The sequence below is a fragment of the Saccostrea cucullata genome, unplaced genomic scaffold (genome assembly GCF_032062105.1).
Source record: "Saccostrea cucullata isolate Sc308-1 unplaced genomic scaffold, CSIRO_AGI_Scuc_v1 ctg372, whole genome shotgun sequence".
NCBI lineage: Eukaryota > Metazoa > Mollusca > Bivalvia > Ostreida > Ostreidae > Saccostrea > Saccostrea cuccullata.
Window position 1 is genome coordinate 114306 of NW_026922937.1, and position 14856 is coordinate 129161.

A 14856-nucleotide genomic window follows, 5' to 3' on the forward strand; every position below is an offset into this window, starting at 1 on the left:
AAAACCGACTTTTTACGGAAAAGTGATAAGCAATGTTAAAATAATATTATATACTCCTGGAAGAAAAAAAAATTACGATGTATTTATAACTATTTTATTGATAATTTTAGGTTTGATAATTATTTTTAAAAAATATATCATTAAAACTCTTTCTTGCGGACTTTGACCCCCGTTCACGCAAAACGTAAACATGACCTACATTTTCTATCCAATGGGTAGACACGTGCCGCGTGCACTATGCCATTCGGATCCCTTCTGAAAATTGACTTTATGTATACGTGAGCAAAAAGCTAGAGAGTACCGAATAGTGGAAAACGTGATTAACTAATATTAGCATAAAAGTGACAACAAGGCCATATGCTCACCCACTGAAGGCAACCTGTGTAACTTATGTTGTTCTTTGCAATCCGAACAAAGACGATTACCGTGGATTAACGTGCTGGGTAAGTATAAGGATTATTGGGATTAAGTAATGCAAGCGTTCTATGATTGAGTTGTTTTTTTTTGTTTTTTTTTTTTTACACTTTCAGCATTTTATCCAAGATTTAGTCATAAAAGCTAACAAGTGCATTGTGTTGAGAGGCTTAAACAAGCCGGCGATGTGGTTATTTGATTTTTAAAAAATAAATATGAATAAAGAACTTTTTGCAAAACAATTTTAGGCCCTAGCTTATGTGCCTAGAGAAATAGATTTTAGATTATATAGGCCTAGACTGGATAGAGCTAAGTTTGCTCAGAGACATGTTTTATATATGTCTCTAGTTTGCTGCATTCCGATTATATTGCAAAAACCCCAGTAACCCCTTTTCCTGTGTGTAAGAGTCGGAGTTGAAAACAAATAGATTTACTCTTGAAAAATTAAAGATGCATTGTTCATGCAGATGAACATCGTCTTGATAAACCTTATTCTGATTAAAAAGATCTAATTAATTAAATAAAAACTTGGCTAGGTGATTTATTCATCATCATTATTATTTCACGAAAATTGTCCTGCACTGGCTGATATAATTTCCATGTTGTATTAAAAGGGTATTAAATTCCCGACAATTTCAATGGCCCAGGCCCCATTTCCGAAATGAAGTGGAAAGTCCCTGATATATGGAGCGAATCAGTGATTATTAATAGTTTTACTATCAATTCGCAAAGTTTGGCATCATTGGTACCTTAAACGGATTGTATAATTCGAGAACTCGGTTTACTTAAATACATTTTTGAAAATCCCCATGTTCCTTCATGGCTTTCGTACCTTATAACGTAACCCCCCCCCCAATGTGAAATGAAAAATAAAACGAAATTATAAAAATAATGCTAAAAAAACTAAAAGAAAATTTTAAAATGTGTTTAAAGGAAATAAATCATTTCTTAGTATGCTTTCACAAAAATCGCATCCAAATAAATAAATAACTTTTATTTTTAATGGAGTTACAGAATAAAAACTTGAAAGTATTCATAAAAGGAAATATGCATTTTATTCAATTCAATGGTTAATTTTAACCAAACTGACAAGGATAATTTTATCCCCCCCCCCCTCGAAAAAAGAGAATTTTAAATATCAGTAAAACTTGCATTTACACTAACAAAAAATAAAATAAATTTAAACATGATATAAATGTAAGTAGTTTTGTTCTTCTGTTATTTTCTTTTCCTGCGAGCAGTTAGCCAATTTGCTTTTCCCACGATTCGGTTTTCGTCATCGTCGCAAACCACAGCCAAAGTGTTATTTGTTTTTCCGCAAATAAAAAAAAAAATAAAATACACTGGTAACATGTTGATATTTAATATTACTCTGTTACATATGTGTATTTCATTCTGAAATGCAGAAAATTATAATATTAACGCATATATATTCATTTGCTCTCGCGACGGCCTTTTTTGTAAAGTTGGCTATATCGGAAGTAGTTATTCCATTTCCTTAAAAAGCGTTCTTTTTTATTATCCCCACAGTTAGTGAAAATAATCGCAGAAAAGCAATTTTTTATGACTGAGTTGCAGGATTTTTTTTTTCACGGAAAACAGGTTAAACAGTTTAAAATATAAATATTTCTACAACTTTGTAAAAGCATTTGAAATGATTTTTAGAAAGTGGCTGCCGCGTATGTGTAACATGTAAAATATATAAATCCATCTTTTTTCCAGCAAATTATTAATCCCCGTCAGTCATTACCCCTACATAATACAGTATTTACCTGTGATATTTAAATAAAATATGAGCGCTCCTATAGAAAAAAGGACAAAAAAGGTCGTTTCCTGGTACGATGAAGAGGATATTTTTACGTGTTTAATGTCATTAATATTAAACAGTTAAAGCTTTTTCCCCGAAAAGCTCACTGTCTTCAGATTTAGAAAGACTTGTGTCATTTAATGACTCACAGGTTATCACGTAATATTTGACAACCGTTCTTCTTCGTGTTTCCTTTTCAATGCTGAAAACGAAGTGGGTTTTAACAATGATGTGTTATGGTGTAACACATACTTATGAATTCATTCCACACAATGAAATAGTGTTGTATTTTTTGTTGTTGTAGGAACACCTTGCTGATAAATCTAAATCAAAATGGTGAAAGATATCTGTAAAGAATGCAGGAACGGTGTTCACGCCTGGTAAGTATATAGATTCATATCTCAGCCACGCAGCATAGTTTTTGAAAGTGGGGGGGGGGGGGGGCAACCAGAGAAAAATTTACTTACTTGAAAAAGTTGACAAGCCAAAAAAAAAGGCCTGGTGCTACGTGCCTGTATCTATAATACATCCTAGTAAATCAACATGATCAGTAAATATAAATTATTAGCTGAAGTTTAATAAACGTTGACGAATTTCTATCGATAAAAAATAATTTATGAATAATTTTTTTAAATTTGAAATTAAATGGAAAATCAAATCGTCTAAATGCAAGCGATAAAACGTAATGTTTGAAGGTATTTCTGTACGTATTTTTATGTATCAATGTTTTTTTTTTCCAGCGGCAGCGAACCAAAGCAGGGCGAACAATACCGACCCCCACCCCCGTGTCACCATGGACACAACAGGGAGGACACAGTGGCCGCCCCTAACACCGACAAAAAAGTCAACACGTGGGGCTCATTCAAAAACAAGGACAACTTCTTAGAACTCCATTTTCGATGAATGAATAAAACTTTTTTTTCTAAAGGTTGCCATGCAATATGTTTAGAAATGCCTGATTGAAATGTGACAGAAGAATATATATAACTTTTTTTGTTGGAGAAGTGTCATAGTTGATGTATATATATCTCGAGTCAAATTACAGTACCTCAATTTACGGGTGTATTTAAAGTTTGTGTGTAAATGTATTTTAACATTCAATGCAATGATGTCTATTTCGTACATTTTTTATGTACAGCGTGTTAGGGTGGGTACGGGTGTGTGTGTGTGATTGTGTGGGCGTAATTTTTTGGAAGTAGAGTTTATTTAATCAATATTTAGAAATGGGATGAGAGAATCCAAAGTGTTCATTTTAAGTAATTTTACAAGCTTTTTGCAGAAATAATGTACCATGTATTATTTGCATAAAAATTAATTTGATTTTGCATCTTCTTGTTTAAATTTTATTTGGCGTAAAACTTTGCTATTTATACATCTCGGGTCCATAGCAACGTTTTTACAAAAGTGTGAAGGGGGGGTCTAACTTGCTCAAAACTGGAAATCCTATTTGGGGTTGGAAACTTTTCTCTTACTTTTTGGTACAGTTTTTAATGCTGAAATTTACCCGTGTTCGCGGTCGATCGTACACAAGAAAAAATATAAAGGGGGGGGGGGGGGAGGCATGCAACTTCAAAAGACTAGGAAAAAAGGGTAAGACTTCTACAGGCCAGCTTCTCCTTTGCCCCCCCCCCCCCCCCCCCCCCCCCCCCCAATTTTTGAACCTTTTGGAAATAGGATTTTCGATTTTTCACACCTCTAAAAATTCTTACATCATTAATATGTAAGATATTTACATTTATCTTGATGACTGAAATGTATATAGGCTATAATTAATTCTTTCTGCAAAATATTTTTAACCCGAAAAAAGGTCTTGTCACAATGAACACGTAAAGTTCGAAAGTCCTAGCATCAACTATTCAAAAGTTATGGCCCAAGATTTATTTTTTTTCTAAAAGTGGGTTAAACTCCAAGATCAAAGTTAAGAGGTCGATCAAATACGTTGGGTTGGTACCAAAGGAAAGATCTTGTCACAAGGAATACACATGCATATGAAATATGAAAGCCATATCTTCAAGTTTAAGAGTGATTAACCGCTATGGGCAAGGTTATTGTTTTTGCGAAAAAAGAAACTGATAGCTGGACAGACGGACGGTCAGGGCATAAACTATACATGTATACCCCCGAACCTTCGATTAACGGGACATAAACAAATTTAAACGAATTCGATCATACAATAACTTTCAGTTCATATCTTTGTAAAGAAGAATTAATAACACAGGTGATAAAACAACACTACCAGTATGATAAATTTCTTAACAGCGCGATTAAGTACTTTGTGCTATCTCCATGTACTAGTTTTCAAAAGACATGGCTGCCATTCTTGTACTAGTGACCTCCGTTCTGCTGGCAGGGTGTTCGGCGTTCGTTTTGGATGGCGCCTTCCTCCCCCAGTACTACCGGTATGGGAGAAGTCTCGTGTTGGTCGGCGGGAACTTGGCCGAGAATAACAGCGAGATTTACAATACCATCATCGAGTTGTCTGTAAGTTCTAGATACTCATGACAAGAGACGAACTATAATAGATGTGAAAGTTAAAAGGGAACTCTCGTAGGAAAAGCGGAACCCTCGTAGTATAAAAAAACATTTGTAGTTTATAAAGCACACCAAACTTCTTACAATGGTCAAGGTGGTACTATGCACTTAGCCTTTTCTAGATAGGATTTCATTTCCTTTGAATTAAAAAATTCGGATATTTATAGCAGTTTCAACATGCATTTGTGTGTGGAGTATTATAAGCAATAATAATACTTTAGGGCGGGAGGGGTGTCGCAAAAATCGGGATCATTAACGCCGCCAGCCTGGATCCAGTAGGAGGATACCAGTATTACAGGGACCTCTTTCTGAAGTTTGGAGCACTGGAGGCCAACAGGATCCCGATTGACGTCAACCACACCCACGCAAATGCAGACCCACAGGTTGTGTCACTCGTACGGGAGCAAACCGGCTTCTTCTTTGGGGGAGGGGACCAGCAAAGAATTATCGACACGTAAGTTCTGTAGTGTAGTATAATCTCTCTTTCAGCACTAAGATGAGATTTTAAAATACGAAGTGAATATAACGAACAATGATCAAACTCCTGAATCCAACAAAGAAAATTTTGAACAAGTTAAATGGCTCTGGAAATACCAGAGGTGGGATGAGGTGCCATTAGGAGGAGTAAGCATCTCCTGCCGACCGATCATATCCGCCACGATCAACCTGCATTGATCAGGTAAACGGAGAAATCAGAATCCAGATTCAAAATGTTATAAAACAATGGTATAAAATGTAGTGGGAAACAGAAATATTACCCGATGACAGGTTGTATTTGCAAACATGGTCATTATTATCACCATAAAACCCCCTGTAACATCAACTTTTTTGTCATTGGCTTCATCGGTTTAAACATCCTTTATCTATTAACGTGTATAAAACTTATGCTTCATAAGAGTTAGACTATAAATGCATGTCGGCTATGAAGGAGCACAGAAATGCCCTTTTCATCTTCGTTAGCCAAGGGTTTTCGAGTAGAGAAGATGTGCCTATTCAGGAGTCCAGGAAATAAATTCTATTTAATTACCTGGCATAACCTTCTTACTTCTTTTGAAGATTTTACAACCCCACCCAGAGTGGTCTGATGGAGTCCCCGGTTTTAGCTGCTCTCAGGGAGCGTTTTAATATCGGAGCAGTGGTAGCAGGCACCAGCGCCGGAACTGAATGCCAGCCAAACAAAATAATGATCAACAGTAAGTTTTACTAAAATAGCATCAGAAACATCCATTGCTTTGCTAACGCATAAGTCAGTGTACCCGTCTACAAGTGCGATATCTCATTCTGCCTATTCGACACGAGTAAATCTAATCGTCGATTTGTCTACTGCAATCTGCTAGTAATTTGCTCATGTCATTATATCAACTCAACGCCCTCAAATGATCCTCCTACGGTCTTACCAATTTTCTGAAGCTGAGTGTGACCTAAGATAAGACTGGCGGATACGTATGATAGTCAGAAAGGGCTCGTCAGAAGTGATGACTCTGTATCGCAAATGTTATCCAGCCTAACATTCGCCTAAAATAGCCATCAAGTATTTTCAAACTCCCAAAAGAGATCTTATCTAGGATGCTTTGTGAACATACAAACTTTAGCGGAAGTTTGTTAATGCTTTGTCATCCATACATGATCCATCACTATTCCGGTTGCCATGGCTTTACAGTACAGCTTTTAATAAATTTTGCAAATATTAAGAAGGCAATATTAGTTATTAAAGAAGAAAATAGAAATTCTTAAACAAGACAAGCTATTGACAAACAAGTTAAAGAAACAAAGTTATTAACAGTATTATTTAAAATAATCACTTCGCAAGTTCTTTGGTCTAAACAACTTAATTACATAGTCAGAAAATACAATTTATCATTAAGTCGAATGCTGAAGGCCGTTTTTCATTCTAATTTAAGGTAATTATTTACACACTTAATTGTCCATGGATTTTCGCATAATTTCTCCCATCATTACAAGAAACAGCAGATATGACCTGTGGACAAAGGATGTTGACTCTGGTAGGATTTCATTTGTCATACCGGCGTACGCCGAATGCGCCCGCTTGACCTTTCGTAACCCGGCTTGTTACTTCATTTGACCGGGGAAGGTTCGCCGGCGTACGCCGAATGCGCCGGTCTGAAATGACCGGCGAGGAAATCGCCGGTCTTCGAAATATGGCGGGAAGAGAAAACAACTGTGAAAATGCAGATACTTTTACCAAATCGACATGTTCTTTATTTGTTTGCATATTTTGAGCAAATCTCTATTCATATGTTTTTATTTTTTTCTGAAAAATAAAATTTTTCATGAGGTCCATGGTTTTTTTTTTTTTAAATTGAATTTCGAATTATTCTACTAAGACATAATGTAAAAAGTGATGAAACTCAATTAACTGATCATCATTTAGCGTAATTATTCATTTAAGAAAAAAGGTATCATTTTTTGAGTTTTATTGAGATGTAAAACGGGTTGGTCACGTGATCAAATCCCATAAAGCCCGAAGGGCTTTATGGAAGATTTGATCATGTGCCAACCCGTTTTACATCTCAATAAAACTCAAAAAATGTTACCTTATTACTTATATTTACATTTGTGACTTATTCATACTTTATATTTGCCTGATTGTTACTTTATACGTGTGAAATGCGTTATTTTTCAAACCCAACGGCATGTATGTTATCCACTAAACGCGCGTCGACCCTTTATGACGTCACAGAGAAATTACGTCGAACGTTTATCCAAACGCACATCTTTGACCTCTTGACCCCGTACCTGTATTTATACAGTTATAAAAACGCTTGCCTTCAGTAGTGTTATATAAAGGAAAACATTTGCAAATGTAAATATTTTTAAAAAATGTTTTCGCCGGTTTACTTCATTTGCCTCTTAGCCGTTTTACGCCGGTCATATGACCGCAGCGTACGATCAGTGACAAATGAAATTGGCCCTCTATTAACTTTGAGCTTGAATACTGTTTGTTCTAATTATAAAACGTCCATAAAATTGATTATTCGGAAATTTTAACGTCTTGCTTTTATTCATGGCTACCTTTATATCAGATACGTCTAAAACAACTTTTGAAAAAGTAAAAAATTAAAGTTTATGAGATGGTGCGTTAGCAAGTTTTGCGAGTGTATTTGAAAAGATTCACTTTTCCACAAATGGAGCATTGACTACATTTATTGTAGGTGGTGAGAGTTGGGAAGCGCTTAGATATGGTGTACACACGAGCTATTCTGACAAACGTCCACACGACCTAGTCTATAATCCTCGTGGTGGGTTAGGATTCCTGGATGGCTTTATCATTGATGCCCATTTTAGGTAATGATTCAACGAACCTCTGTCCAGTTCTTATAGTCGTGATCCGAGGGAAATTATTCCATCTATTTATAAACTGTTCAGGTGTATTCTGGAAATGATTGATTGATTGTATGTTGTTTAACGCCCCTCTTGAGAATATTTTACTCATGTGGAGACCACTTGCCGATGAAGAGCTACAAATTTTGTCCTTTACTAGGCACTTATGGCCATTGAGCAGTGAGGGATCTTTTTCGTGCCAGCACCTAATGCGACACGGGACCTCGGTTTATACGGTCTCATCGGAAGGACCGGTCTCCACATCCCACAGTGGTGTATTCTGGATTTGAATTTGAAATGAAAACTATGTTATTGTTTTCAGTGAACGTGGAAGAGAAGGAAGACTAGCAGTGCTTCTTGACGAGACTCGTCGGAGTTCGCACATCTCGCGAGGCTTTGGCGTTGATGAGAATACCGCGTTAGTTGTCACACACGCTGAATCCGATGCTATTACAGGAAAGGTACTATACCAGTACATGTAGGCTTTATATGGGCGCCTACATGGAACGTATAAAAGTATCTTTTTTGCATTCATACATGTATTTATCATGCTTTTACTGGACTGGTTATCAGCGGTTAAAATATTTATTCATTACATTGACATTTAGGTTATTGGACAGAATGGTGTGGTGTTTATAGACGTGAGCCACGCCCATCACGATCCCCACAGCACCTACTACTCGGTCAGTAACGTCATATTTCATTACCTCACTAACGGAGACCTAATAGGACTGAGGAATTTAAACATTACATTTTCTCCGACGAAGACTCCAATGAGAGGACACGAGGCTTATGATCACGCGCTGACTTCCTCGGACATATTTTACGGAAAGCATCGAGATAGTTCCCATAAGCCCGAATTTACTCGAGCAGCCACGAGTGTGTTCGATTCTCGCTTAGACAGCACTACATACGGAGACACTTATGAATCTCATCCAACTTTTCGTGTCACTATGACCCGAACATCGTATTCTGTAGGATATGTAGAAAGGAAATCTTCTTTCCATTCTGATATAACATCTTATGAGAATCTTGTTGTTAGTATTGCTGAGAGAAAATAAACAAATCCATCGCAAAGAAATTTTTGAGAATTTATCTTTTTAAATTCATATCTTGTCTGAGCTTCTTGCTGCATGAAAGGATTTACTGCTGGTTTCGGACAATCGTAGAAGATGGAAAGAATTAGAACAATACACACGCATAGAGACTTATCTATAAGCAGTTTTGTTACAGACAACCTTTCAAAAGCAATTTAAAATTAAAAAAAAAAGGATTACAATTTTAATTACATATATACTGATGTACTGAAATTAAATATGTAGAGAGAACAAACAGTATTTAAGCACAAAAATAGTCATTCAAACAATGAGAATCAGGAGCAGAGCAAACACTGACCTCTAGATGAACGGATGTAACTACATGTATATGTATATGTTTTGTAAATTGCTTATACACGTTGTCGATATATCTAAATGTCGACTTGAAGGTCACAGTATGCTCTTGCTTCTTCTCATGTATCAAATTTTGAATAAATTCAGATTCATGTGAATATAACTTTTTTGTCACCTGTTTAATATAAGTGGTGCATAATTGGTATGCTGAAAATATGAGAACAGACGAATGATAAAATCAAGGTACTATTGATAATAAAAAGGTCATCATGTTTTTTTTAACAATCATCCTGTTGTTTTCATATATATATATGTCATATATATATTTTCATATATATAAATATGGATTCATACATACAAACAATAATCATGTCTGTAATATCCTGTATTGTTTCCTTTGAATCGTTGGGACTGCTATGGGTTGAAATGAAACATATGGAGATAACGAACAATATTCAAGATCAAAAGTCAATAAAACAATACAAAAGAGGAGCAGAGCAAACACGGAACTCCAAAACATCAGAGATAGGATCAGGGGCCATAGAGGAATGAGCATCTTCTGCCGACCGGTCACACCCGCCGTGTGCTCCTTGTCATGATCGGGAAATAACGGGAAAATCCGTCGTCAATTCAGTGTATACATAATAGACCAACACTTACATGTAGAATGAAAAACGCCAGTTTGCATTTGACTCGATGATGAATTATATTTGCTGATAAGGTCATTGTATATGACTTTAGACTAGACTGCTAATATTCTTGTTTCATCTAATTGTTAAATTGTCAATAATTTAACTCTTTTAAGAAATTGTTCATACGTAGAGTATGTTCTTGCGTATCGAATCAATTGAGATATAAAAACTCCGTATGCAGATTATGAAGGTATGTTGCAGCATAAGTAGGGAAAGTTGACGATTGAAAAGTTAAAGTCATCACGTTTATCATAGAGCTTGATTGTTAGATTATCATTAACGTCTTTTCAAATAAAATATCCAAATATAAAACATGTGTTAGACTCTATGGTATCTTTTATCTCAAGCTCACCGGGATATGTCGTATCGTCGTAAGAATGGAAATAACCTCTTTTAATTGACAATAAGGCGTCGATATATCGATATATGGAGATGAAGGTCACAGCAAGTGTTTTCTTCTTTTCACGTATAAGATTTTGGACAAATTCTGCTTCATATGAATACAAAAATAGGCCTGCTTATAACGGAACGCAATTGGTACCCATGGGAATTCCAATAGATTGATGGAATACCTGGTCTCCAAAAACCACATAGATATTGTCAGTAAGCAACTCAAGGTCAACTTCAGAGTACTTTTGTGTACAATTAGAATGCTTTTTTACAAAAAACTTTTGTAAATGACCAATGACAAGGTAAGTATAAATTTACGAGTACCATTTTTATTGAAAAAGCAGCTGTCACTGATACCAAAAGCATGGACTTTAATTTATCGTTGGGAATGGTTGTGTAAACAGTTGAAAAGTTTTTAAGCTGATGATTTTGGCTTGTGATTTCAAATTGTCCAAAAGTTCCTTGGAATTTTTAAGTATCCACATCTGATTTACACCACTTCTTGAACATGTTGAATATATTGTTGCACAGTACTCTTGAAGTTTCTCTTTCGCTACCGTTAATATCTTAGTGAGGAGAAAAGAAAGAGGCTTGGTTGAGCATTTCGTTCGAACCGGCTATGTGTCTTTATTTGAAAGGATTTTTTATGAAGTTTTGGAATCCAATATAGATATGGTAGTTCAAATTTATTTTAGTTCATTGGAATCTTAAAAATATTCAAAACTGACATATGATTTTGAAGAATTTTTCCCCCTTAGAGAGGGAACTATGAGCATATTAAGTTGGATTACCAGTTTATTAAATCCAAGTTCTTCTAAAATTTCATATATGTGTGAAATGGAATTGACCTGCTTTGTCTAGCTGTTCTTTATTATTAATACCTTTTCCACTTCTGGATTGTTGGATACAGAAAGATAAATAGTTTTCACATTGCCCATTTACGTGATTGTGATAAAGATCTGATTCATTTAATCCATTCTAACAAAGTGTCAACGTCTTCTTTTTCATATTTGGCCCAGTTTTAACTCCCTCAAGCGACATTAGTCTTTAGACCTTATATTTAAATGTGTACAATGGAATTGATACTAGCTGCTCATTATTTACTAAAAAAAAAATTTTTTTTTTTTGCATTTTTTCAAAGAAAATGCAAAAAATGTTTTATTTGCAAATAAGATTTTTATCCAGCCTGAATTTTTATGTGGTTCTGTAGCATGTTTAACTGGACTTCTTAGCGTCCTCCCAGAAGGTCACGTGGTCAGTGTTAGTGGACGTGGGCGGGGCTGTGATGTATTCTGGGATTACAATTGTAAAGAAATTGACCAGGGCTGCCTGATCTGTTACGATACCATAATGTGTAACAGAATGAGCGCAGCATTGTATATCATGTAATTGTAAACCTACCGCAATCCTAATAACTTTGTTATCCAGCGTTTCAAACACAATATCAGTTTTCCAATATAAAAAATATGTTTTTTTATTCCAATATATTTACACTTTTAAATCTGACCGATGAATTTCATAACCAATTATATTGTTTTGAAGTCATGCAACGTGACTTATCTAATGGCATTAAAAGAAAGGTTTCAAATATACCTCCCTGATTAACTTGCAGTTTACATTTGATTAAGAACATTTGTCGAATGAGTTACCGTAAACTAAGTTATCCAGAGGATAAAATGTATGGAGATAACGAACAAAACTCAAGCTCAAAAGTCCATTAAACAACAAATAATAGAAGCAGAGCAAACAAGGACCTTAAAAAGCATCAGAGGTGGGATCAGATGCCATGGAGAAGTGAGCATCCCCTGCCACCCGGTTACACCTGCCGTGTGCCCCATGTCATGATTGAGAAATAACGGAAAAATCCGTCGACAAATTCAGTGTTTAACTGAGGGCCTAACAATTAGTATGAAAAACGTCAGTCAGCATATGACTTATTGATAAATTGTATTTGCTAACAAGGTCACTGTATCGACCATAGAACTTACGAAATTATGGCTTTACAAGCGAGACTGCTGATACTCTTGTTTCAGCAACTTATTTGCCAATAACTTACCTCGTTTAAAAAAAATGTTCATACGTAGAGCATGCTCTTGCGTATCACTGAGAGATATAAACTCCATATGCAGATGAGTTGACGACTGAAAAGTTGAAGTCATCACGTTTATCCATAGAGCTTGGTTGTTAGATAACCATTAACATCCTTTTCAAGCAAAATATCTTTATATGAAACGAATGTGTCAGACTCTGTGATATCTTATATATCAAGCTCACCGGGATATATCGTATCGACATGAGAATGGAAATAACCATTGTTAATTGACTATATATCTAAATGTCAAGATGAAGTCATGGGCAAGAGTTTTCTTCTTTTCACGTACAAGATTCTGGACAAAATCTGCTTGATAAAAAAATCTAAAATGTGAGAAAATTGTAACAAGTGAAGTATAAAAGCAATGACCAATCAGATGGTTATCAAAATCTCAGACATAATAGACCTATCGATAGGTTGAGTTTACAAAGTCATGCACAAGCAGAGAGTTTGCGGAAATTTGACTTTAAACGTAAACGTCGAAATCCTTTTAATATTAACTTTTTAAAAAAGATCTAAACACTGCATATAGGCAAAAGTTGAATATTACTTTAAAACACAAAGAAAGTTGAAAAGCTGAAGTCCTCTATTTCGTCTTACAATTTTTATTTATAAGCTTTCCTTATAGCGTCTATAGTTAGTACAAAATGATACAGATGTTACACACTCTTTGGTGTCTTTTTATTTCGAGTTCACTGGAATATATGGAGTCGAAATAAACAAGAAAATGATTTTTTTTCAAAGAGGAACTATAAAGATGACAAACAATCATTAAGATCAATGGTCATTTGTAACTATACAAATCGGGAGCAGAGCTACGTGGATATAAAAAAAAACACCAGATGTGGGATCAGGTGCTATTTTCCTATCGAGCGGTCATATATGCCGTGTGCTCCTTGTCATGATCGGGTAAACGACAAACTGGCTCAAAAATCAGTTTGAAAGACGTCAGTCAGCATTCGACTTAATGATAGATTGTATTTTCCATCAAGTGGATTGTATTGACCATAGAATTTTTAACATGTTGCTTTTAATCGAAGTTTTAGACATCTTTGTTTCGTTAACTTTAACTTAAAACTTGCTAAAGTTAAGTAATTATTGTAATCATTTAATCTGTCTAATCCCCATTTTTTTCATTTTGATTGTAATAATTTGGCAAGGGACAAAGGGAAACGCAGAAGGAAGTCGTTTTCCTTGATTAGATTAAAGGGATAGCCATTACGTTAATTCATAAATCCATTAACTAATTTAGTTTTTGCTGCTGAAAAACGTTGAGGATAGATGCATTTTTATTAAACTCGTTGTTCACAAGGTTAACAAGTCGTTGATACTGAATTGAAAAAATAATAAAATAAAACATACAAGCAATCACACATTGCTAGTATATAATAAATAGCATATCCACTGTGTCACAAGTACATACAATGTATGCACAATCCTTTTTTAAATATGAAAACGTGTTTTGACAGAAAAAAGATATTAACTCTCCCCTGTCCTTGCAGGATTATACCAAATCTGAAAAAGTAAATGACCAGGAAATCTGACATATTCTCTAGATAGTTTTCTATGATTACTAAATTCGAGATAAACTACAAGTATCCACAAATTATACACACAATTTCAAATCTACTCCACCGCAAGCTAAATACAATACTGAAAAGAAATTCGTTTACGTAGATATTTCACAGGAAAATACAATTTAAACTTAAGGAAAATTCTAATTTACAATTTTCCATTTACATTTGGAATTAAACACTTATAACACATATAATACAATAAAAAAAATGGATGCCTGGATTGGTATATATATTTTTGGGCCTATTTTTGTTGAAAATGATGCAACTAAGAAATTTCCAAAATATTAAGAATTTGTAAACCTCCTATGATGTTCAAAATTCTACCTTCCTGCATCCATCCTTATTTATCTATACATATATTTTTTTCACTTCAAATTCCATTTTTGTTTAAATGTTAATGAAAAATTGGCAACTACGCAGTTAAACTTGTTCATTATACTCATTAAAATATGGTCCAGGTTGTTATTTCAATATTTATGACAAAAGATTGTTTGTATCATCTGCCCTTAAGATAACTTATTTCTGGACCACATTGGAAAAAGGCATGATCTAAAAAGGTTGCACAATGTTGTTGTCTTGCATCATCTTGAAACGTAGATACTTCTTCCATTCTCCAGTG

The 14856-nt window shown here is 34.9% G+C and overlaps 1 protein-coding gene and 1 long non-coding RNA gene across 2 annotated transcripts; both read left to right on the forward strand.

Annotated features, from left to right (window-relative positions):
- The first annotated feature begins 291 nt into the window (after positions 1–291).
- Positions 292–3546, forward strand: LOC134262825 (uncharacterized). Its single transcript, XR_009991118.1, has 3 exons — positions 292–443; positions 2526–2601; positions 2962–3546. It is a non-coding gene; the product is annotated as an uncharacterized LOC134262825 (long non-coding RNA).
- A 938-nt stretch (positions 3547–4484) lies between these two features.
- Positions 4485–9176, forward strand: LOC134262826 (cyanophycinase-like). The gene is made up of 6 exons (XM_062745152.1): positions 4485–4702; positions 4975–5207; positions 5810–5946; positions 7927–8059; positions 8418–8556; positions 8704–9176. The coding sequence occupies exons 1-6, from the start codon at positions 4529–4531 to the stop codon at positions 9154–9156; spliced, it is 1269 nt and encodes a 422-aa protein (XP_062601136.1). The 5' UTR covers positions 4485–4528; the 3' UTR covers positions 9157–9176.
- Positions 9177–14856: the final 5680 nt, after the last annotated feature.

Bases quoted from the DNA above. Each gene is read 5' to 3' on its own strand.
- LOC134262826 (XM_062745152.1), top strand. From the start codon at position 4,529: ATGGCTGCCATTCTTGTACTAGTGACCTCCGTTCTGCTGGCAGGGTGT. The intron at 5,208-5,809 runs GTAAGTTCTGTA...CTTCTTTTGAAG, and splicing joins CAGCAAAGAATTATCGACAC to ATTTTACAACCCCACCCAGA. The intron at 8,060-8,417 runs GTAATGATTCAA...TATTGTTTTCAG, and splicing joins ATCATTGATGCCCATTTTAG to TGAACGTGGAAGAGAAGGAA.